This window comes from Carcharodon carcharias, chromosome 5 (assembly GCF_017639515.1).
Source record: "Carcharodon carcharias isolate sCarCar2 chromosome 5, sCarCar2.pri, whole genome shotgun sequence".
Taxonomy (NCBI): domain Eukaryota; kingdom Metazoa; phylum Chordata; class Chondrichthyes; order Lamniformes; family Lamnidae; genus Carcharodon; species Carcharodon carcharias.
The window spans coordinates 118,578,512-118,604,286 of NC_054471.1; the positions used below are offsets into that span (position 1 = coordinate 118,578,512).

The following is a 25,775-nucleotide window of genomic DNA, read 5'->3' on the forward strand; positions in this document are numbered from 1 at the left end:
TTTTAAAATTGAATATGATTATGCACTTTTTACACACCAACTCACTGGAACTGTCAAGGAACAGCAAAGGATACTAGGTGAGTGGACATGGAGGGGGTAAGGGCAAAGGGTGGTAGGTTGGGGGGGCATGGATTGGCATAGGGGCAATAAAGGGCCATGGGAATGTAGGGGGCATAAGGGGCCATGGGAGTTGGGAAAAGGAGCATAGCGGGTATGAGGTGGCATATGTTAGCATGGATGGGTCATAGGGAGTGTGTGAGGGGGTGAAGGTGAGGGCTGGAGGGATGTTTTTTGTTTTTCGTTTTATTTTTTTAAAATTCAACACAGCGCTGGAGCACAGAGACCTTCCACCAGCCCACCTCTGCACCTGGTAGCATCCGCACTTGTTCCAGGAGCAGCTGGCCCGACTTCCAATCCAGCCTGGAAAGCAACAGAGTTCCAATGCACCCGCAATGCAACCCACACACAGCCCCCCTCCCCCCGCCACCCCTTGGCCCCGGAACGACAATCTGACCTACTTGTAGCCATTTTTAAAGGTCGGTTCCACAGAGCTGGGAATTCTCCCATCTCTGCACACCTGACCCAGGAGTGAAAATCTGGGCCTATTAAAGGCCAACAAACACAACTTTTTTGCAACAATTACATTATTAAACAAAAGGTCCCAAATTTTGTTCTGAGTCTGTGCTGAGATCATTGGCCTTAGTTAGAATGCCTGTGTGCATGCTGCAGGTGGTCTCAAAATCCTTGGACAAAATAGGGAAATCCAAGTTAGTGCTCCAACTATCTAACAGCCCCCTGCTGAAAGTAGATATGTATGGTTATCAGATAAGGTTGACTGTGCTACTCACCATAACAAAATAACCTGCTAGAGTTTACTGTCAGGACTCAAAGATGGACACTGACCACTTGGGCAGTTTTGTGACTACCACTGCAATGAATCAGCACCTTCAGGACAGGAAGGGGTGTTAGAAAAGAAAAACAAATGGAGCAAGAAGGATTTTGTAGTAAGAAAAAGAGGGGAATTCTTTCAACATAAATAACCTTCCCTCACCTAAATATTTTATATGGGTTGTCATTATTTACAGCACTTGCTCATATTCAGCTACCTGTACAATATGAATGTAGCTGAAGTACTTCAAGGAACACTGTAAAACTTGAGATTGGAACCTTGTTAGGCTGTTGATCCAGACACATTTAAGACCAAAAAATGAGCACTGATAAAGCTATTACATTTATCTAACTTTATATATGGATGCCACCCATTACATTTAGGTCTTTATATTGAATAGCTACAAAATGTGTACACAAATTGCACAGCTAAATGTGACAGATTTAATATGAATCAAATGTCTTTCCATAGCATATAAAATTCAAATAAAATTATCTTTCAATAAATATGACGTGTGGGTTGTTGTTGCATCTCACCTATTTTTCCAGATCTGATAGACAGACATGCATGCTGATCCCAAATATTGATCTCTGTTTTTCTATGGCCAGCCAGGAGAAGCAAACAATGTAGGCAATGTCAGAAAGTGGTAAGAAACAAGATTTTGCAGTCAGTGGTGAATGAATTGTACAAGCTGTTTGTTAACTTGCCCACACACTTTCCAAGGGCTTTAGTACTGGAAGTTCCTGTCAGACAACTTCTTTAAACAGGACAGCACCCTCTACAGGACATTGGGAGCCTGCATGGATAGGTACCATCTACCTTCTTAACAAATCAGATTAATGTATTGTTAATAAGCTGTGCAGAGAGCCTGAACCAGAAAGTACCAATGACAATACTGAATCCAATGTCAAGTCAGGTACAGAAAGCAAAATAAACAGAGGAAAAGAAAGATGGGATTAAGGAAAAGACATGAGTTAGTACTAAAAGTAAAACAAATGTTTCATTACACTTTCTATATCTCCAATAATCAAGCTCTGAAAGAAATATTTATGAAAATAAATATTTAGTGACAGAGAAGTGGGTAGTAATTAAGAATTAATGTAATACAAAAGGCTAGTTACACTGGAATGAGCAAGCTCTAACTTTTTCTGGAGACTTATTTTGTATTTTTATTAGGTAAGTCAAGTAACTTCATACCTTTCAATATATGGCAAGATGCCACTTTCGGGAAGTTTTTGAAGGATTGCTGCATCTGGAAAAGCAACTTCCAGATTTCCACACTTAACTGTAATTAGTGCAAGTTGATGTCTGATTTTCATGTAAATAATGGTTCCCACTGCAAAATCCTGCCCATACACCTACTCTAGTCTACTGTGGAGTGAGGCCAGGGGAGTGAACAGAACTACAGTATTTCCCCATGAAGTGAAAAGGAAAATAAAAAGAGGCTATTTATATGCCCCCTTGTGGCTGAGCTTGGGAACACAGTGTGCCTATCCTATCTCTATATCCCTACCCTATTCCATGAGGAAAAAAAATCATGATTTAAAACAAAGGTTGGGGCTGGGGAGATTGAAGATCCAAAGCATGCTTACCTGGAAATAAAATAAAGCTTTTCAATACTATTATGTGAAGTTAGCACTGTAAGTTGTTAATATGGGCCATCCAACAAGGTGATCTATCAAAGGCTCTGAACTAACATTGGCAATTAATAGAGACTCCTCTTTAACTATCTGGACAAAAGGTCGTTGACCTGAAACATTAACTGTTTCTTTCAACACGGATGACGCCTGAAATACTGAATATTTCCAGCATTTCTGTTTTTACTGGATGAACAGAAATTTTCTCCAATTAAGTGTTGGGAGGAATGAAGTCATTTTCTTTTCTCCCCACCACAAACTCTGCTCCATCACCACCGATTCCATCCCTTTCCCTGCCAATTACCCGAACCAGACTGCTTGAAACTTCAACTTCATATTTGACCCCAGGATGAGTCACTAAGACCACCTATTTCCACCTCCTTAACATTGTTCAGCTCCTCTGATGCTAAATCCTTATCCATGTCTTTGTTATCTCCAGACTTGAGTTTTCTAACACACTCCTGATCAGCCTCCCACATTTTACCCTCTCTATAAACTTGAGGTCATCCAAAACTCTGCTGCCTGTGCCCTAACGCGCACTAAATCCCATTCACCCATCACTCCTGTGCTTGATGACCTTCACTCTCTCCCAGTTAAGCAACGCCATGATTTTAAACTTCTCATTCTTGTTTTCAAATCCCCCTATGGCCTGACCTCTCCCTGTTTTTATAATCTATGCTAGACCTAGAACCTTCTAAGATTTCAACGCTCCTCTAATTCCGGCTTCTTGAGCATTCCCGGTTTTAATCAGTGCCTGTTGGGGGCTGTGCCTTTAGCTGCCTAAATCCCACGCTCTGGAGCCCCCTCCATAAACCCCTCTATTGATGTTCCCTCCACCTTTCTCTGGTGTACCCTCTAAACTGTGCAGTAACCCTGCACAGACCACACACATGGTGTTTATGTTGGTGCACGTGTGCAATTGTGCAAAAAGCTTCAAGAAGCAGCACAGGTAAACAAATTGCCTACACACTCCAAAAACAAAATTAAGAGGGTATGTTGCTTTCTAACTGGTGTTACTCCTTTGAGACAATTCTTAAAAACCTACCTCTCTGACCAGGCCTTTGGTCATCCGATCTAAAACCTCTAGTGGCTTGGTGTCACAATTTGCTTTATAATGCCTCTGAAAAGCCCCGTAGGATGTTTATTACATTAAATGTGCTATATAAATGCAATCTGTGTCGTCTTCCTCTTTAACATCTGCTTGGCAGTTACACTAGTCAGAACAGGCATGAGATCAAAATGAATCAATGATTGTTACCATTTTTATTTTTCACCCTTTCTGATGTTATAATTCTTCAAAATGAAAGCTTAATTTTTGAACTTACATTCAATAAACATTTGAGGTATATATTTTGGGTTACTAGTCTATTTTACACAAATTGTAAGCACTATAATAACATCTTATGTGCACGAAGAAAAGTACTTCACTTAAAGCCAACTGATTTTATTAAAGGTTATCTGATACAGATTAGGCTGCCTTTAAATGTAGAAGGAAAAGATTATTTTCTTTTCAAGCATTAAAACTGATAATCAGCAACTTAAATGTTCTAGTACAACCAGAATAACAAACTCCTTCCAAAACAAATAGTAGATGGCATTTTTATTTAATTTTATCTTTTTCTTACCCATGTCATATTGCTGCGGGATGTGGTGTTATATTGACATTCAGTCACCAAACTATCACCCTGTAAGACATTTCAAACACTTCTGTTAATAATTAAAACAGGTGAAATGAGCATTAAAATATATTGTACATTTAGTGAAATTTTACATTTATATAAAAAGAGAACTAAAGATTTAAGGTAAACTTTAATTAAAAAATCAAAAATTAAAAATAAAATTAAAAATTAAAATCAAGCTTATTCACAGGTTGAACTGTACATTTCTGTGGAAAAGTAAGGTTCATTTCAGTTACACTGTGCTTTTTTAAGAATTTGTGCAAGTATCAGATTTTCCAGATATCCTCCCTGTTATTTTGAGCTGCGTAGGGCTGAATTTTCCCAGTCCTGTACAGACGGCTTTAGAGGCTGGGGGGAAGGTGCGAGACACATTCCCGCCTTTGTGCACTTTTCCCAAATGAAGCTCTCAGTAGCAACAGTCACCCATCTGGCCGAGGGGCGTAACTAATTGTAATACTTAAAGGGGCAATCAGTTCCTACTTAGGCAATGGATTAACATTTTTTCCGATGGCACACAGGCCCCCACTGTGTCAGGAACCTGGCAATGAAGTGAAGGCAGCAGGAGGTCCAAGATGCAAACATTTGAGGCTTTTTATTAATTTGCTGGCAGTAAATTGCAATGCTCAGGTCTTCCCAGGCAGAAGGCAATCATTGCATCCACTTCTTGGGGACTAATGTCTCCAATAATGTTATACCTGCTACAATGATACATAAAACAAGCTTACAAAGCCAAAGACTTAAAAGAAAATCCATACTGGCAGAAGAACTCTTTCCTCTTTCAAATGGCGGAATTCTTGAAAATTAAAGTCAAATTCATCATCATGTGCAAGAAGAGGTTGCTCTACGTGATTTCTAAAATGCCTTATTCTCAGGGCTCGTCCTGCAAGATGTGAGTGGAGAAGGACAGCAAATACGTGGATCCCAGATGCTTTTTCCTGAGACAAAGCCTGTGTGACAAAAAAAAAATTTAGTCTACAAGGAAAGTACCAAAATCAAAGATACCTGTTCTGAAGAAGAGTCATATTTGACTTGAAACATTAATTTGGTTTCTCTCCAGATGCTGCCAGACCTGCTGAGTGTTTCCTGCACTCCCAGTTTTTATTTCAGATTTCCAACATCTGCAGTATTTTACTTTTATTCATAAAAGATACTTGGAATTTTTTGCCTAGCCTTCTAGAGAAAATTGTGGCTTTAGTATTTAAAACATTGGAATTGTGCTTAGGATGCAAGTAACAAAACATTTCCATACATTCAGAAGAAATTTCTTTGTAGAAAGACTCATAAGAGCCCCCATAAGTTTACAAAATCCAATTACTGTTAAGTGAACACTGGATTCACACAAAAAGACTGGAGCTGTTAGTTGCTAAAAAAATGGGTGAGTTTGTACAGTCCTCAGTGAAGACACTGCGGGCATCTTAACTCTGGTTATTTTCCTTTCCTGGACTTGAAGGGTAAGAGAAATGTAGGAGGCAGAAAGTGTATGTGACACATTTTGTAATACCACTAGCTGTCATAAATGGAGTTATTCCTGATAAGTCAGAAGATAAACTGTTTTATAACAAAAGGGATGGTCACACAAACTATATTGTTATTAGCTGCATTAATTTGAGGCATTAAGTAAATCAAATTCTGTTTATATATTCTTTAATTCATTTTTTATTTGTTCATGGGATTTAGGCATCAGTGGCAAGCCCAACACTTATTGCCCATCCTTAAGTGTCCTTGAGAAAGGGGCTGTGAGCCGGCTTCTTAAACCACTGCAGTCTGTGTGGTGTACATACACCGACAGTGCTGTTAGACAGGGAATTCCATGCAATGAAGGAATAGCAATACATTTCCAAGTCAAGATGGTCTGTGCCTCGGAGGGGAACTTGGAGGTAATCGCATTCCCATGTGGTACTTCGCTTGGGACACTAGGCACACTTCACTAGGCACACCTAGTGTTCCACTCGGTGGAGGAGGTCACGCATTTGGAAGGTAGTTGAAATGGAACCTTCGCGGGTTGCTGCAGTGCATCTTGCAGAAGGTTTACACTGCTGCCATCGTGTGCTGGTGGTGGAGAGAATTAATGTTTAAGGTGGTGCTTTGGGAGTTAAATGTCATTATTCTCTGAAGAGTATAAACGAGTGGCTTTATTATGCCCATGTAAACAAACGTTTGGTAAGATGAGGCCGGAGACAAAACAACAAACTGAAACTTGAGAGCACACTTTAGTGAGCAGTTGAGGCTTCCAAAGAAAATCTTTAATTGAGATTTCTGAAGATACAAAACAATCTATTTGTTAAGTTTAATTATATTATTGTGGAATTTGTAGTTTTATGACTTAGGGTGGAATTGTCCATGCCTACTGGCGTCAGGCGTGCTTGGTAGCGTGAGTGGACAATATGGTGGGAAGGCCAAAGATCGGTCTCACGACATGGTGAAACTAGTTTGTGATCGTCCGTTCAGCCCATCGATGGCAGGCCGTGTCTCCCGCCATGAGATGTTGGGAACTTCATTGTAATACATCTGTGTATCATTGTAAGGCTAGTCCGCCAGACTCATCCCTGGATTATGGCTGGATCATCCACCATCACGCCGTATTTCACAACTTCACGCAAGTGATGTTCACCTGGCAAGTTGCACTTCGCTCAGGACTTCAAGGTTTGTTTGCCTACCTAGCTTCAGGCAGCATTCGCAGTCATCAGTGCCAGGCTTTGCAGACAGAACCACATCACTTTTAGGGGGGCTCATGGGCAGGTCTTTACCAACCAGACCAGCCATAAGGTGGGGATGGCTTTGTAAGGCTGCAGGGCTGGTTCTTGCTTGGGGAAGGGGCAAAAGTGGCTTTAGGCAAGGGGAGAGCCTGAAGGGTGAGGGCTGTACTGGGGAAGGGGTAACCCCAGGGTGTGTGTGGGGACACAAGTTGATCTGTGCAAGTGGCCTTAAGGTGATGAGGGCTGAGGAGGCAGTCTCCAGAGGAGAGGAGGCCAGATGGAGATGTGAGCATGTGTGAGAAAGAGTGAGCGGTGATATCCCTTGAGCTGGCTGTGAGTGAGATGTCAGTGAATATGTGTGAGAGTTTAGAGTGATGAGAGTTGCCTTAACCTGGAGGCACAGATGAAATCATTCATCCTCTATCTACACTGGATGGCCAACCTCTTCTGTGCAGCACTGGCACTGATCATCACTGCCATCACCTACCAAGCCAGAGTAGTAATGTTACTGCCCCTCCGGCAGACAGGGCGAGGGTAGAGGACATCACAGCGGGCCTCCAAAGCGTCCAAAAGGAGCTTGTGGGATGTGCCACTAAACCTGGGGGCTGCAGTCTTCTTGCCTTTCTGGGCCCTGTCTTATTTGCAGCAGTCCTGAGTTGGAAGCACTGAGAGGTGTGCATGCAGCTGCACTTTAAATGTGGTGTGATGAAGCAGCGAGGTGATGGCGTGGCAGGTGAATTGGAGCCCGCCCACCATCAAAATGGCATGTTTCCCAGGAATGCATAATTACTGCGGCAGATTTGGGGCAATACACCACTCAGTGCAAATCTGGGACGATTCCGCCCTTTTGTTTTGTTTAAAATCATAACGTGGACTTATAATTTTCAACTAACAATAAAAAATAGACAAAAAGTTATTCAAAAAGCATTTTGATAAGTGGTTCATCATGATGGGGAAAATTGATATGCTTTGAGTTCTCCCATTGTGATATTTTGATATAATATTTTCTATTATAAAATTGTGGCAAATCAAGTAAGGTTATTCTGCACAAGAAGTGTGTGCCATGTTAACAAGATTGCTAATAAATATAGATAGATATGGAAAGTGTGAGCCAATTAGATGGTTTAAATAAAAATAAAAACAATTAAAAAAATTGTGTTCTACTAATATATGCCAGATATTTTTAACTATATTTTTTAAGTTGCTAGAGATTCTTTCAGAAATCTTAAAAATGGTTTTGAGCTACCTTCCTTTCTGTTTCATATGACATAGTCATGTAACATTTTGTAAAACTTAGCAAAATGAAAATAAAAAGAGAAAGGTAATATACTAACCTAACCACAAGAAGTTTATTATAGTCTAAATCCAAATGTATGATCAGAGTGGATTAAATTTGAGGCACAAGAAATTCCAGAGCCAGTACAATGCAGACCAAATAAATTTGGTACCAACATAGTTTTACAAATATCATACTGGCATGGTAAACCGTAACTTCTCTCTGATTAATGCTGAAGTTGTTACACAAGGACAGACACCCTGCAGTTCACAACTCAACCCTTTCCTTCTCAGTCAATACCATGAAAGCAATCTATCTCATCATATAAATCGACATAAATCCAGGTTCCATTTTATTTCAGAAAGAGTTCTGAAGTAAATGAGAGTTCTTAGCAGACAATATGGGAGCTTACCTCCTGCAGGCATTCCATGGTGCAATGACCTTGTGAAACATAGCTTGACATATCGGGTGGTATCATATGGTAAAGACTGACCCAAACACCAGTTTCAATAACTCCAGCATCATATTTCCTCAAGACAGGTGTATAGAGCAACTTTAAACCAGAGTTGTCTATACATCCTACAGAAATGAACAATGGTTAAGTGGACAAATCAGAAACCAAAACTTGAAGACTAAGTTTATCCAATTAATGAGGTTTAACAAACAAAAGGTGAAATTGACTTCTCCACAAATATACATTGTTTATTAGATAAGCTTCCTCTTACTTATATGTGTTTAACACACAATTCAGTCATAATGTTAACAGAAGTGGTGTAAAATAGTGAAGTCGATTGTCACAAAATTACTTATTTCACAAACTAGAGTAGTCATCAGAGGCCTAGATTAATAATCTAGAGTGTGCGATTTCATGGCAGTTTGAGAATTTGAATTAAGATATATAAACAAAAATCTTGAAATAAAAAGATAGTAAATGTTAACATGAAGCTGTTAGATTGTCATAAAAACACTTCTATCGAATGAGCTTTGACATTCTTTCTGGTCTGGCCCATATGTGGATCTAGACTGTTAACTTCCTAGTTCATTCACTCAGTTATATCAAATGATTACCATCTGCAGCTTCTCAGGGCCATTCGGGATGGGCAATGGTTAGCAATACTCACACTGAGAATTCAAAAAAAATATAAGCATAACAGGCCTTTCAAAATGTAAGGTGCTGGATGACAGCAGGCAGTTCATTGAAATAAATCAAATGGAGCCTGTAAGTAGATTGTTTATCAAGACTATTTATATTTAATATCTGTACTGTAAACCTATGGGAACATTAGAGTTGGAATGCAGTTATGGTTGACATCTGGATAGCCTATCTAGATTACATTGGACATTGGTTAAATGATTTTAATCATTTGCCTTGTATTCAAATGAAAGAATGATCTTTAACAACTTATTTTTTTTTCTTAGGGGAAACAGTTTTGAAATGTTTCCTGTCCTTTACTGGGTGTCTATACCATATGCCAAAGAAGATCGAAATGATGGGTGAGGCATCTGCACCAAGTCTCTACCAGTTCAGCTCCAAATTCAGCTAGGAATTGCACAAATTTAATGTAGGATTAATCTCACTCTCAATGAGAAATTCACTGGCTTTTCCATGGCACCTTCTCATGGTGACATGACTGAGATAAGAAATACAGTCTGTGGGAAATTGTGGCTAGGCACTTATAATCCACCACTTCATGGCATAGTATGTTGAGGTTGCAATAAACTCTGTCACTACTTTATCTCCAAACCTAAATATTTAAATCAATGTATTCTTGTTTTTTTTTGGATATCCACCTCAAAACAAACTAGATTCATAATTTTATACATTGGCAGAATAATAAAACATTTCACTTTCTGCAAGGCAGTAATGTATTTTGAGACTACTTTATTCTTGATCCAGTTTACTATGCCATATTTATCTTAATGAATATTTTCTATTTATGCCACTGTTTTTCTCCTCTACCATCCCAAATCCTTATGCAGGTCTTTAAGATGTAGAGAGATGACTTTTTAAATGCCCTAAACAGGTTCCACTCCTCTGCCCTTCACAAACTTTCATTAATTGAAAACTTTATGATCCCTGGTCTCTTGCATGCTGAATCCAGTACTCGCCTTACACTTCTTCTCACAAAGTTTTTCTGGATCCTTGTTCCATAGCATATTTCAAAACCCTGGTTATTAATGTCCCTCCATTCTCAGTCCTAATTCACCCTCCAATCTAGCTATAATATAATCTGGCATTTATCGTGTGCACCTCCAACTCTATTTCATTACTGGCCCTACTTCCACTCTAACTTCAATTGTGATCCTTCAATCATTAGGTCCATGTTTTTGGAAACTTCCCTTAAACTAATCCACATCTTTCAAAAATCTTAAAATGCCAAGCGTTCAGAAGTGTTTATGGTCCATCTCTTACTTTGTCCTCTCCCCTCTAGATGTCCTCTTTCCTTTCCATTTTAAGACTTTATCCTATGAGAAGGCCAACATACAACTGCAACTTGTTAATGAGCAACACTTTCTGGGGCTACAACCAAAACAGCTTGCAATACAAACAATCTGCTCAACTAAGTGCACTGTGAATATAAAGCTCACCAAAGGAACACTGAAAAGCTGCATCAAATTTCACATTGCTCTTCCTGCATATAGAAATGGTTTCAATTCCATACTTTATACTACATAGCCGCACTTATCATTCAAAGAATACGTTTTTTGTAATTGATTATATAATTCCAACAGGGGTCATAAATTTGATTCCAATCTATGTTCAGTTCAACTAACTTAATTTAACTAGTATACTCCATTGCCTTTCAAAGCAGTGCACCAATTTAAGACAACTAAAGGGCAGTTAGGATCTTGCCCCTGGATATTGCCAATATTCAGTTACATTAAATTATTTCTTTCTGAAATTGTCAAAAGGCTTACTGTGTTGAAGATATAAATATTGAATTCATATGAATTATAATGGTATTAAACTCACACATGTTCCCCAGATGTAAATACATTCAATCTAGATTTTTGATACCAGTGCAATTTATTTTCAAAATATGTCAACAGCATTAATGCACTAGATACACAATTTGAGCTATTATGTGAAAAATAGTTAATGCATCTGTTTTAATTATTTAATACTCAATTTTCTAAATAGCAATTCTTGAAATAATTTAACAATTAGCTGTTACCTGCTCTATGTAAAAGTAACCTTGGCATGTTCAATTTTTAATGAGAACACTACATTTAACTTGGCCTCATCTGCCCATAAATTGTTGACTTTGTTACAGCAAGGTGAGAAGTGTTAGAATGGCTCCCTTCTCTTTCCACCTCTTGATTGACTACAACAGGTAGTTTATTTTTTAATTTGCTGGTCAAATTTAGTGAGTATTTAACTGTTTAAGTGCTGTTACTATAAAAGACAGGTGCAGGCAGGGTCTCTTGTAAGTTTTAAAAGAAAAGGAAATTGTGTTTATTATTTTTAATACCGATATAAAAAGAAACGCTCAAACTCACACTCACACATGTACCCAAGAGACTCATACGCTCACAGAAGTAGGTACAAGGAGGGAGGATAGGTTAAATTTGTCCAAAAGCCAAAGTCAATCATATGCGGATCCTGTAGGTTGACGACTTGGATGGTTTCAGGCCTTGTTCGGTGATTTTTCCTGAATTCTGTGCAGAAGCGATTTAAAGTCTTGATGGACAATCTCTGCCTTTTCCTCTGAAGTCAGCAGCTTTTAGGGTATATGTTGAAGAAGCTGCCTGTAGTGTTGGCTGGTCATAAACAGGCAGGCCACATGCTTTAAGAACGGCTGGAAAAAGAGAGACCACGAGTTCTCTTCGCTGTTACAATTTCACTGCTTGTGCCTGATTTACCCTGGAAAAACAGTTTCTTTGCTACGCCATGACTTCTATTCACAATCTAGCTAGTGTTACAGATGGGAGCGAGATGGCCGGGTGCCTTTCCCCTTTCTCCTCACTTCTCGGTTTTCCACAACGAGATGGGTGCTAAGTGGGAGTGTTTTAAGCCTTTTGAGTGTTGTGCCTTTTAATAATAGACATGAAGTAGGTTTTCAGGTAAATTTAAATCAGAAGAAAAGATACCATTTATTCACACAACACCCCAAAATGTAAACACAATGAAAAACGCTCACTCCATCATGCACACAGACACTAACACACACACACAAGTAGACATGAATTCTAAAGTTGAAGCATCATTTAAGTTAATTAGCAGAAATACAAGAAGTAAATCACATATTCAAATTTAATCCTTTAAAATGCACTCATAGCAGGCCTGGTTGGCCTCTCTCATGGTTCTTTTGATGAATAGAAGTTGGAAGCCTGTGGAATTCCAGACAGACTCATGTCCAAGTTCCTGTAGAGATGAATCTTTGCAGGTGCTGCCAGACCTGCTGAGTTTTTCCAGGTAATTCTGTTTTTGGATTTCCAGCATCCGCAGTTTTTTTGTTTTTATCCCCTCTCTCATTGCCTGGGTTGACTGGTGGTTCAGGCAGTGTTCTATTCTTCTGCTGGAGGCATGCTCCTTCTGGTGTTCTGCTGGCTTCCAGACTGCCTTTTCTCTGGCTGGTTCTTGGAGTAATAAGATTTATCTGAAGTCGGTTTCAATCATGTGACCACCCTCTATTGTCCACACAAAAGATACAAAGTTAGAAGCCATTGCTCCACAGTGTGAGATGAATGGTGCCTGTTCATACCTGCTTGTGATAAAACTAGTTTCTCCACAACTCTCTCTGTCAAGTTTCAAGCTTGCAGGCATAGAGAGTTTAAACTTCAGTAAATACAAGGACAATAGGAGGTATAAATCACAAGTGGTTTCATCTCAGCATGCCTATTCAAGGGAGGGCACCCCACCCATAGTCATTTACACATCAAGAACTATCCGGAGACCTGAGTTAATTCTTCTCTGCAGAAATTACAAAAGATCACCTTACCCTCAGTGGCTATAATTTTTTCAGCACATTTTCCACTTTTTAAAGTCAATTTCAAAAAGGCCACATTGATCAAAGTCCATATCTTGAAAGTTAAGAATATGATATCTTTACTGGGCATGACACTAGTTACTAAATATGGTCACAGCAAGCTGGTATACCTTCATTCCAGGTCCATTGTTTTTGTTTCGAGTCCTTGTCAATGTCAACTTTTTTCTTCTCCGCCGATGCTGCCAGACCTGCTGAGTTTTTCCAGGTAATTCTGTTTTTGTTTTGGATTTCCAGCATCCGCAGTTTTTTGTTTTTACCATTGTTTTTGTGTTAATTGCTCACTGTACTGAGTTGCGTGAGGGACTAAGACCTCACGCTGTATACTTTTATAAAATATATAGATATGCTCATTGCTATTTCTAAAATTTTAAAACTGAACAAAGACCTTTAAAATGGCTGAAGCTATGTCTGTCTGTGACCCCCAAACAAAAGAAGCTATGTGGCAGTTTTGGGAAAACTTGCATGTTGTTATCTCTGAGGAGCCACAAAACCAAACAGAGGAGCCACTAACTGCACAGCCCAAATTCAAGGAAAGCTATACAAAGGCCATCTGCATTTAACAACCCAAGCTGGCCAGAAGGCGATGGATAATTTGCTGAAACGAAGGCCCTGCAACCTTCCAATTCCTAATGCCTAAGCCATTAAACCTATCTTTTGAATACAGACGATGGATACACATCCTTTGTCAAAGATGGTGGAGAGGTGGGACTCACGCGACATAGGCCTCTGGCTTGTGGAGTCAGTAATATCCCTTTACCGAACTGCCTTGCTCAGTCTGCTGTGTACCATCTGACTAACAGCCTCACAGACAAGGAGCTCTCTGCAGGTGGAATACCTGGTCCCCATCTACACTGCTTCTGCTGGAAATTCTGCACCATCACCTACAAGACTGATTAAGCTTTGCATGCCTATCACATCGTGTGAAGTCAACACCACCGGAAAAGTGAATTATCGAACATCGAGTTTCAACCCACCAACCGCCATGAAGGTATACTTCATTGGACTTTGATTCTGGGCTCTGGAATTCACATGAGCCAATATTTAGCTTCTCTATGGTCACTGTACTGTAAAACGTTTTCTCTATCCCTCTCTTTACTGTCTGAGTGTGGAAGTGACTTTTCAAGTCTCCTTTCGTGGTTTGAATGTTTGCAATAAACTAACTTTTTTTTAGTTCATCCTATCTTGAGTTTGCTGTAGGGTTATTAATAGAAAATTGGATCACATAAAAACCAAGGTGTTGGGAAACACAGCGCTGCTTATAAAGAGGCAAACAAACCTAACCACCTTTCTGTTATGGCCAAGTGGTGAGAGGTGAAATTAATGCTGTTTAAATTAACCCCCTCTTGTTTAATAATAGTTGTCTGAATGATCCAGGGTGGAGACCTCCTTAGCCGGGGTCCATTGTCTAAAGTGATCAGATTAAATGGCCGTTGGAGTCCCCACTCAGCCGGGGTCCGCTGCCCTAAGCAATGGATTTAACTGGTCGGTTCACACACACTTAAATAAACACATTATATCTGGATGGCTGTCAGTAGTTCATGAGATGGGCCATTCACACACATTTAAGCTGATTGTTCTGGTGGTCCCCTTACAGATATGAAATCTCCTTTTTGATAGCTTTGTAATTTACAAGGTAACGTCATGTAAATATTCAGCTATGTTAAGAACTGCTGCTTAGGTCACTTAAACATACCATTGTCAGTCTTTTAAAAAATTAACCTGTGATTTTAGTCTGCTCAGAAGAGCAATTGTCATAGGGGACTCTATAGTCAGGGGCTCAGATAGGCGCTTCTGTGGTCGTGAAAGAGACATCAGGGTGGTATGTTGCCTCCCTGGTGCCAGGGTCCAGGATGTCTCTGATTGGGTACGGGACATTCTGAAGGGGGAGGGAGAACAGCCACAGGTCGTGGTACACATTGGTACTAATGAATAGGCAGGAAGAGTGATGAGGTCCTGCAGCGCGAGTTCAGGGCGTTAGGCAGAAAGTTAAAAAACAGAACCTCTAAGGTTGTAATCTCAGGATTACTCCCTGTGCCATGTGCCAATGAGGCTAGAAATAGGAAGATAGTGCAGCTAAACACATGGCTGAACGGATGGTGTAGGAGGGAGTGTTTCCGATATCTGGATCATTGGAATCTCTTCTGGGGCAGGTGGGACCTGTACAAGAAGGATGGATTGCATCTAAACTGGGGGGGGGGGGGCGCGCACCAATATCCTGGCTGCGAGGTTTGCTAGTGTCATTCAGGAGAGTTTAAACTAGTATGGCAGGGGTGGGAACCAGAGCAATAGGTCAGCCGGTGAAATAAATGACTGTGAACTAGTGAATATGGCCAGTAGGACTAAGAGGAAGAGCAGACAGGGATAAATTACTGAACACAGTGGAACTGGGGGTCTGAAATGTATTTGTTTCAATGTGAGAAGTATAATAGACAAGGCAGACGAGCTTAGAGCTTGGATTGTACTTGGGACTATGATGTTATTGCTATTACAGAGACTTGGTTGAAGGATGGACAGGAATGGCAGATAAACGTTCTAGGATTTAGATGTTTCAGGCAGGATAGAGAGGGATGTAGAAGAGGTGGGGGAGTTGTACTGCTGGTTAAGGAGAATATTATAGCTGTATGAGAGGAGGACACCTTGGAGGGCTCATGCAGCGAGGCAATATGAGTAGAGCTCCAGAATAGGAAGGGTGCAGTCACAATGTTGGGGGTTTACTACAGGCCTCTCAGTTGTTGGCGGGAGATTGAGGAACTGTTATGTAGGCAGGTTTTGGAAAGATGTAAAAGCAGTAGGGTTGTTGTGGTGGGTGATTTTAACTTTCCCTATCTTGACTGGGAATCACTTAATGCTAGGGGTTTGGATAGTACAGAATTGGTAAGGTACATCCAGAAGGGCTTCCTGAGACGATATGTAGATAGTCCAACTAGGGAAGGGGCAATACTGGACCAGGTGGTCGAAGTTTCAGTGGGGGAGCATTTTGGGAAAAGTGACCATAATTCAGTAAGTTTCAAGGTACTGGTGGATTAGAATAACAGGAGCCTCAGGTTAAGGTGCTTAATTGGGGGAAGGATAATTATAACAATATTAGGCAGGAACTGAGGAATCTAGACAGGATGTTTGAGGGCAAAACAACTGACATGTGGGGGGCTTTCAAACATCAGTTGATAAGAATTCAGGACTGGCATGTTCCTGCTAGGATAAAGGATAAGTATGGCAAGTTTCAGGAACCTTGGATAATGAAGGATATTGTGAGATTAGTCAAAAAGAAAAGGGAAGCATTAGTAAGGGCTAGAAGGCTGGGAACAGATGAAGCCCGTGGAGCATATAAAGAAAGTAGGAAGAAACTTAAGCAAGGAGTCAGGAGGGCTAAAAGGGGTCATGAAAAGTCATTGGCAACCAGGATTAAGGAAAATCCCAAGGCCTTTTATATATATGTAAAAAGCAAGAGGGTAGCCAGGGAAGGGGTAGGCCCACTCAGGGACAGAGGTGGGAATCTGTGCGTGAAGCCAGAACAAATGGGAGGGATACTAAATGAGTACTTCTCATCAGTATTCACCAAAGAGAAGGACTTAGCAGTCAATTTGTCTAGGGAAGAGTGTGTAAATAGCCTGGATCATGTTAAGATCAAAAAAGAAGAGGTGTTAGGCATCTTGAAGAATATTAAGGTGGATAAGTCCCCAGGGGCAGATGGGATCTACTCCAGAGTACTGAGGGAGGTAAGGGAGGAGATTGCTGGGGCCTTGACAGAAATCTTTGTATCCTCACTGGCTACGGGTGAGGTCCCAGAAGACTGGAGAATGGCCAATGTTATTCTATAGTTTAAGAAGAGTAGCAGGGATAATCCAGGAAATTACAGGCCAGTGAGCCTTACGCCAGTGGTAGGGAAATTATTGGAGAAGATTCTTTGTGACAGGATTTACTATCATTTGGAAGCAAATGGGCGTATTAGTGAGAGGCAATATGGTTTTGTGAAGGGGAGGTCGTGTCTCACTAACTTGATTGGGTTTTTCAAGGAAGTGGATGTTATCTACATGGATTTCAGTAAGGCCTTTGACAAGGTCCCTCATGGCCGATTGATACAGAAGGTAAAGTCACATGGGATCAGAGGTGAGCTGGCAAGATGGATACAGAATTGACTTGGTCATAGAAGACAGAGGGTAGCAGTGGAAGGGTGCTTTTCTGAATGGAGAGCTGGGACTAGTGGTGTTCCGCAGGGATCAGTGCTGGGACCTTTGCTGTTTGTAGTAAACATAAATGATTTGGAGGAAAATGTAACTGGGCTAATTAGTAAGTTTGCAGATGACACTAAGGTTGGAGGAGTTGCAGATAGTGAAGAGGATTGTCAAAGGATACAACAGGATATAGATCGGTTGGAGACTTGGGTGGAGAAATGGCAGATGGAGTTTAATCCGGACAAATGCGAGGTAATGCATTTTGGAAGGTCTAATACAGATAGGAATTATACAATAAATGCAGAACCCTTAAGTGCATTGATGGGCAGAGGGATCTGGGTGTACAGGTCGACAGGTCACTGCAAGTGGCAATGCAGGTGGATAAGGTAGTCAGGAAAGCATGTGGCATGCGTACCTTCATCGGCAGGGGTATTGAGTATAAAAGCTGGGAAGACATGCTGCAGCTGTACAGAACCTTGGTTAGGCCACACTTGGAATATTGCGTGCAATTCTGGTCGCCACATTACCAGAAGGATATGGAGGCATTGCAGAGGGTGCAGAGGAGGTTCCCTTCACCCGCCCTGTTGGCATTCTGTAGGGATTGTTCCCTCTGGGACACCCTGGTCCACTCCTCCATCACCCCCTACTCCTCAACCCCCACCTATGGCACCTCCCCATGCCCACGCAAAAGATGTAACACCTGCCCCTTCACTTCCTCTCTCCTCACCGTCCAAGGGCCCAAACACTCCTTTCAAGTGAAGCAGCATTTCACTTGCATTTCCCCCAACTTAGTCTACTGTATTCGTTGCTCCCAATGCGGTCTCCTCTACATTGGAGAGACCAAACGTAAACTGGGCGACCGCTTTGCAGAACACCTGCTGTCCGTCCACAAGAATGACCCAAACCTCCATGTCGCTTGCCATTTTAACACTCCACCCTGCTTTCTTGCCCACATGTCTGTCCTTGGCTTGCTGCATTGCTCCAGTGAAGTTCAACGCAAACTGGAGGAACAGCACCTCATCTTCCGACTAGGCACTTTACAGCCTTCCGGACTGAATATTGAATTCAACAACTTTAGGTCTTGAGCTCCCTCCTCCATCCCCATCCTCTTTCTGTTTCTTCCCCCTTCCTTTTGTTTTTTTTCCAATAATTTATATAGATTTTTCTTTTCCCACCTATTTCCATTATTTTCAAATCTTTTATGCCCCCCACCCTCACTAGAGCTATACCTTGAGTGCCCTGCCATCCATTCTTAATTAGCACATTTGTTTAGATAATATCACCAACTTCAACACCTCTGTGTTCTTTTGTTCTTTTGTCTGTGACATCTTTTGATGATCTGCTCCTATCACTGCTTGCTTGTACAACAACACCCCCCCCTCCACTTCTGTCTGTAAAGAAAAATCAGTTCTGTTGAAGGGTCATGAAGACTCAAAACGTCAACTCTTTTCTTCTCCGCCGATGCTGCCAGACCTGCTGAGTTTTTCCAGGTAACTCTGTTTTTGTTTTGGTTTACCAGGATGCTGCCTGATCTGGAGGTTACTAGCTATGAGGAGAGGTTGGAGAAACTCGGATTGTTCTCACCAGAGCGACAGAGATTGAGGGGCGACTTGATGGAAGTTAACAAAATTATGATTGGCATGGACAGAGTAAATAGTCAGAAGCTTTTTCCCAGGGCGGAAGAGTCAATTACTAGGGGACATAGACTTAAGGTGAGAGGAGAAAACTTTAGAGGAGATGTGCGGGGCAAGTTTTTTTACGCAGAGGATAGTGAGTGTCTGGAATTCGCTGCCAGAGGAGGTGGTGGAAATAGGTACGATAGTGGTTTTTAAGAGGCAGCTTGACAAATACATGAATAAGTTGGGAATAGAGGGATATGGACCCCGGAAGTGCAAAAGGTTTTAGTTTGATAGGCAAAATGATCAGCGCAGGCTTGGAGGGCCGAAGGGCCTGTTCCTGTGCTGTACTTTTCTTTGTTCTCTTTGTTCTAATAATTAAAATCATTTTTGATAAAAACATGATTTTATAACAACTCCATTCATAAATTAGATTGGAAACTGGCAGAGGTGTTGATAAAATCAATTTGGACATTTTAAAGGAAACAGAAGTATCGTAATCTGTGTTACATTTAAGTGTTTCTGATTAAATATTCTGAGAAATAGCCAAATGTAGGTTCTGTTTTTGCAGAGATGCATGGTGAAGGGCCATTTTCCTGGAGGGAAGTATACAGGGACATCCTACAGGGGGAGGCATTTGGTCTACTGCTCTTTTTGACATATATGAATGACCTGCACTTAGATATAAAGATCATTATTCAAAGTTTGCATTTGGCATGAAACTCAGAAATGTACATTTGAGCATATGAATTAGGAGTGGGAGTAAACTACTCAGCCCTTCGAGCCTGCTTTGCCATTCAATGAGATCACTGCTGATGTGAATATAACTTCAACTCCACATTCACGCCTATCATCGATAACCTTTCACCCCCTTGCTTATGAAGAATCTACCTACCTCTGCCTTAAAAATATTCAAAGACTCTGCTTCCACCATATTGAGGAAGAGAGTTCCAAAGACTCACAGCCTTCAGAGAAAACATTTCTCTTCATCTCTGTCCTCAATGGGTGACCCCTTATTTTTGAACAGTGGCCTCTAGTATTAGATTCTTCTACCAGAGGAAACATCCTCTCCACATCGACCCTGTCAAGATCCCTCAGGATCTCTCAGGATCTTACGGGCAGCATTTTTCCGTCGGCGAGCGGGGGACAGGGCCCGCTCACCGATGTGTAAAGTGAAACGCGGTGACGTCGGGCGGGCATCCCGAAGTGACCGTGTGTCATTTAGGTTTTCAGTTCTGTGGGTGCACAGCCGACTCGGCCGCCTGCACGCCAAACTGTCAAAGGCCTGTTAAGGCCATTTAAAACCTAATTAACTCAATTTAATGAGCTGCCTGTTCAACCTTAAGGTTGGCGGGCAGGCGATGAGCCCAGGCGGCCTTCGTGTTTTCATGAAACCTCATCCACAGGCGGGATGGAGTTTCATGATCTGTTTTAAAATCTAATAAAAATTTATACATTTATTCTTTGACATGTCCCAGCTCATCTGATAATGTCACATGAGGGGACATGTTTTAAAAGTTTAAAAATCCTTTATTTAAAAGTTTAACACTGAAACAAATCTCCGAGGCACCTCTGTGCCTCTGGAAGATCTCTGCGCTCTTCCACGTGCATGCGCAAAAGAGCACAAGGAACCACTCAGGGAATCCTCTCCCACCTGCACAGGGAGCGCACAGCCTTTCTGGGCATGTGTCACAATGGCTGGGCCTTCTTAGACCTGCCCATGTAAAATGGCGACGCGGACCCAATTAGGGGCGCTGATTGGATCACGCCTGCCCCCGCATAACCCCCCTGCCCCCGATGGAGGGAAATTTCTGGTCTATATGTTTCAATCAAGTCACATTTTACTCTTCTAAACTCCAGCTGTTACAAGCCTAGCCTGTCCAACCTTTCCTTATAAGACAACCTGCCCAATCAGATATTAGTCTGATAAACTTTCTCTGAACTGCTTCCAACATAGTGCGTGGGATAGTAACAGATTTCAAGAAGACATGGGCAGACTGGTGAAATGGGAAGACACATGGCAGATGAAATTTAACAGAGAGAAGTGTGAAGTGGTTCAATTTGGTAAGAAAAATGAGAAGAGGCAATGAAAACAAAATGATTATAGATAGGGGCAGGAGCAGGGAGAACTTGGGGTGCACATATACAAGTCTATGAAGATGACAGGACAAGATAACAAAACTGTTAAAAAAACATATATGATCCTTGGCTTTACAAATAAAGGTCTAGAATTCCAAAACAAAGAAATTAGATTATATCTTTATTAAACTGTGGTCAGGCTCCAGCTGAAGTATTGTGGCCAATTTTGGGCACCACACTTTAGGTAGGATATTAAGAGGTTAGAGAGGCTGCAGAGGAGACGTATTAGAATGGTGCCAGGGTTCGGTTACATGACAAAACCAATGGCCTGTATCATTCTACAATTCTTTGATTCCAACGTCCTAAAATGTTTGGCTCTCTTTTTTGCATCCATGATATCTTCTTGAATAAGAAAAATAAGTTGGTCCAGCAGGTACGTATTTATTTATATGAATATTGTTAATAATGTTTTCTGACTGACAGAATAGGTGGTGTGTTCAATCACCATTCAGCAAAGACTGGGAAACTTCAATCCTCAAATGGCATGTATCTCAATTGAACAAGTATCAGTGAAAGTGGAGTTTGCACTCAGTTATCCATGATAGGAATGTATCACCTCAACACTGCAACTGCTGACTGCCAAAATGTTGAGGTTTGTTAGCCTGAATGAAGGTTTATTTGTAAATCAAGGAATCTAGACCTCTACTGTAAAATTTTGTGGCACAGCTATAATTTGTATCTGGCTCTTATAGTGATCATAAAATGAAGAACAGAAAAATAATATTTGCTGTGAAAATTTGTATTGAAATCTAAGCTTTGTGACTTTAAGAATTTGGGGGGCTTTTTAAAAAATCTGATTAGGTTAATTGTGAATCATATTGACCTTTTAGGTGATGGAGAAGCAATTGTTTCATAGGTGTGTATACACCCTGGGTGCAGTCCATCATCTCCCAAGATGGGCACGTGCCAAATTTATTACTTAAAACAATTTCTTACCTGGAAGCTGATAATCAAAAGTAAGGCATCCTATTTCTGAAAGCTGTGACAAACTATGTATTCAATCTACAAAGTAATTTGCAAGTGGATTGTTTAAACTTTTAATGCAATGGTAGGCAAATGGGATAGGGAAAACCTAGCTTTGTGGTGGGTGCCTGACTTTGGCATTATAGTGGGATCTGGAGTATCTGAGTGCTTGGTGCTGATGCAGTTGCCTGATCACTGGTAGTCTAATGCAAAGCGATAGATGGTTTTGTGGCATGTATTTGTGCAGCCTTTGGCTAGAGCTTCAAAGGACCCGAGTTTCAGTCCCACTGAAGCTGAAACTCACTCAAATCTGAATCCATTTGCAACCAATTTTTTTCCCTAGACTGGCTGACAGTCATGCAAAGATTGGTCTTTTTGTAGTTCTATTGTTGTTTTGTAGTCTTTTAAGTTTGTTACTGGTGGAATTAGGACTCGATGGTACTCAGTATTGCATATTAAATTGGGAGGATTGAAGCCTACATTACAACATACATTTTCTACCATAGAACATATGTAAAGGCATCAAATAATTTATATTGCTGGCAATTATTAACAATAACAATTCAAAACATTCTCCCAAAATTGGAATTTTGCTTTTGCTGCTTTAAGTTAGAGCAGAGTCCTATTTCATAAAGTACAAAAGTCTTTGAAGTGTCTATATAGCAAAATGAAACAATTAAAATGTAGAAACTTGAAACTTGGTAAGACCTGTCTGATCTATTACGAATCATGTTTTGTAGATTATACAAAAGGAGGAAATGCTCCTACCTTCCTGATAATTAGAGTTATCATAATGCATTTCCATCATTACATAAACTGGATCAGTTGATGTTCCAAGTGAAAGTCCCACGTTGGGGGGATAGGAAAACCCCTGCCATAATTACAGGAAAAACAATTGTAAAATAGTTACCTAATGCTGGCAATATGCTTGTACATAAACTTGAAAAAATAATTTCTAAACCCAGTGTTCAGAATATCAAAAGCTTTCACAAATATGCACAAGGAATTAGGAGAGCTTCTTTCAGATATATTGTTTTAATAATAATTTCTACAGTATTGTAAAGTTCCTATTGTACAATGTAAAATATTACCCTGTGGCAAAGCCTTACATACATGAATGCAAGTTCTTAAATTATTTGGCAAATGCATTGAGGGCACTGTGATACTAGTATCTGCTTCTTGTATGTTTAAATATTAATACTTATCCTTTCAAAGAATAGAAAAGCAACTATATCTGTGTGGGCAAAGGGTGAAGTGCAAACCTTCAATAAAAAGGTTTAAAATGTATAATATGTTTTGACAATACTTCACAATAGTGGTGCCTGATACATTAGTTGCTAGGCACATGTGGTTAATTGAGAATCCAGATGTGGTTAATTGCATTTTTGATTAGTACATTTTTTAAAAGTAACAAATGCCACTACTTAGGCATGTAATCTCACTACACATTTTTGCACAGTATATGCATGGGTATTTCAGCCTTCATCTGCATTTGTTGGTAAAATGTTAAGATAAAAAATCATAATATTTAAGTGTCTTTGATGATTGTGCATGCTTTACTGTTAATTGGGGTATCTGCTAAAATGTCAGCACTATGGAGATGCCTTTGTATAGAAAGGGAAGTTATCAGCATGGTCAGCTCGACGAAGCAGAATAAATGCTCCAAATGAACAGAAGAAAGTTCAGCCAAAAACAAACAGCTCCAACATGGCATGTCATGGCAAAATGTAAGCAGTTTTAATGTTTTATGTTTTACATGTTTTAGAAGAATGAAAAGGGAGGTTTAGTGAGTCTCATTGTGTGAGCAAACATCCTTAGCTATCAATATGATGATGTCTAAGAGGTATTCATAACTGTTGGACAGAAAACAAGAAGTTGCACGAAGATGTGCTGTATCTCATGAATCAATGCCATAATTCCTGACTTTGATGAAGGAGAAATATTATAATTTTGCACCTAAGATGGAAGATGTTAAATAAATATACACATGAAGCACAAGTGATAAGTAAGGTGTTCTACTAAAAGGTGTATATGTGGCTAAGTTGGTGTCGATATGATAATCCAACTGGACAACATTGCTCAACAAAGGAAAACACGGGAGAAGATTTTGCTGCATCTTTGTTGGATTGAAAAATGACCCAAGATATGCTAGGTTCACAGTATAAAAGGAATGTATAAATAGTGCATTTATAGTATATATTATAATGAGTTGTACTAAAACTAAATAATTTCAAATAAAGAGTTATTAATCTCTATCTATTATGTTTTTAATCTCCTGGAATATGTCAACAATTCACTGTCTCAAAAGATTGTGTAAAATTGACTCAAAACAGTGGCAGCAGACAATCAGTTTTAAATAAATGTGCCATTTCTATTGTGCTGATCTAAAGGATTTATAATTAGAATTAAATAAATGAGCTTACCACATCAGTAAGGACTTACCTTTCCTCCGATTGCCCATGCTAAAATGATACTTTCACAATTAAAAAAATCATCAGGCATATTAGAATTGTAACATTCATGTCCAAAACCAAGGGCACTATCATTCAAGATGTTGTGACACTGATAAAGGAGAATATGATGTACCAAATGTTCATGTCCTTTCTGGATAATTGGTTCAACCTGTGAATAAATGCAAAAGACAGTCAGTAGTCTTCCAACTTAAATCAAAAGCAAGGTCCCTTTCCCTTAGCTCCTCCATTATGCAATTATTTATGTCATAGTACTGGTGACATTTTCATTGCTGCCACACCAAAAAGAAACAATCAAATTTGAGATAGTTTATCAGATTTAGAGGGGTTGAATCAGATATGTTTACATTGATATCCTTGTTAACCTTACATTGCAGTTAGTTATGGGAGAGACTAAATCTGACAACATTCTCTGAGACCACAATAGAAGAAGATATAGATGTGAACATCAACATAAATAACCCTCTTCAGGGTTTGGAGTTTTGGAGAAACAAGTCATGATGATGATCAGATTTAGTGTTAACTGCCGGAATTTTAACATATTGGCCAAGAAACCTTTTGTTTAATGTTTTGGCCTAGGTTTCTAATTATAGTATGAACAGTAAGAAATTGTAATTGATTATCATTAGTGTTATGTTAAGAAAAGTCTGTAGATCTTGACAACTTGAAGTCTGTGAAACAGTCTCAGGATTTAAATGATCATATTTAAAATAGAATTATATACATAAAACTTCCACTCCACATTTAGTTTGTGTGAAAAAATGATGTTGAAATTCACTACCAGGAAAACAGGTATCACTACATAATCTAGATTTATTTAGAAGTTGCATGGATCAAATGTTTTATAGTAAGTCCATGTTTAACATTAAATCACCTAACAATGTTAAAGTGAAACAAGGTTAATAAAGTAGTGGCAATATATCTATTAACATTGCAAGTTTCATTTTAATGTCTTTTGCCACAGATTTCCTGTTCTGTGACCTGCCTGCGCACATGACTTTTTTCCCAGTGCTGTTGCCCTCACCCACAGTGCTGAAATCCCTCTTCACATCTCCAGCTCCCGTCCCACCCTCCATTTTTACACTTAAAGTCTCCGTACTGGATTCTTTGTTAGCTGCCCCTCTCCCTGCCCCACTTCTGGCCTTGCTCCTGTCCCAGGACTTCAGCTTCTCCTGCACCAAACAACATCTGTCTCTAGATGGAGCCTGGTCAATCTAAAATGAGGTGAGTGTATTTTTTTTAACAT

At 40.1% G+C, this 25,775-nt stretch overlaps 1 protein-coding gene across 1 annotated transcript in view; it reads right to left on the reverse strand.

The window, feature by feature from the left end:
- moxd1 (monooxygenase, DBH-like 1) overlaps positions 1-25,775 on the reverse strand; it is a 265,555-nt gene that overhangs the window by 8,182 nt on the left and 231,598 nt on the right. Inside the window, exons 5-9 of the mRNA XM_041187254.1 lie at positions 24,501-24,680; positions 22,827-22,929; positions 8,590-8,756; positions 4,961-5,152; positions 4,152-4,211 (exon numbers count right to left, since the gene is read on the reverse strand). Coding sequence (XP_041043188.1) covers positions 4,152-4,211; positions 4,961-5,152; positions 8,590-8,756; positions 22,827-22,929; positions 24,501-24,680 — 702 coding nt within the window. The remainder of the gene's footprint in view (positions 1-4,151; positions 4,212-4,960; positions 5,153-8,589; positions 8,757-22,826; positions 22,930-24,500; positions 24,681-25,775) is intronic.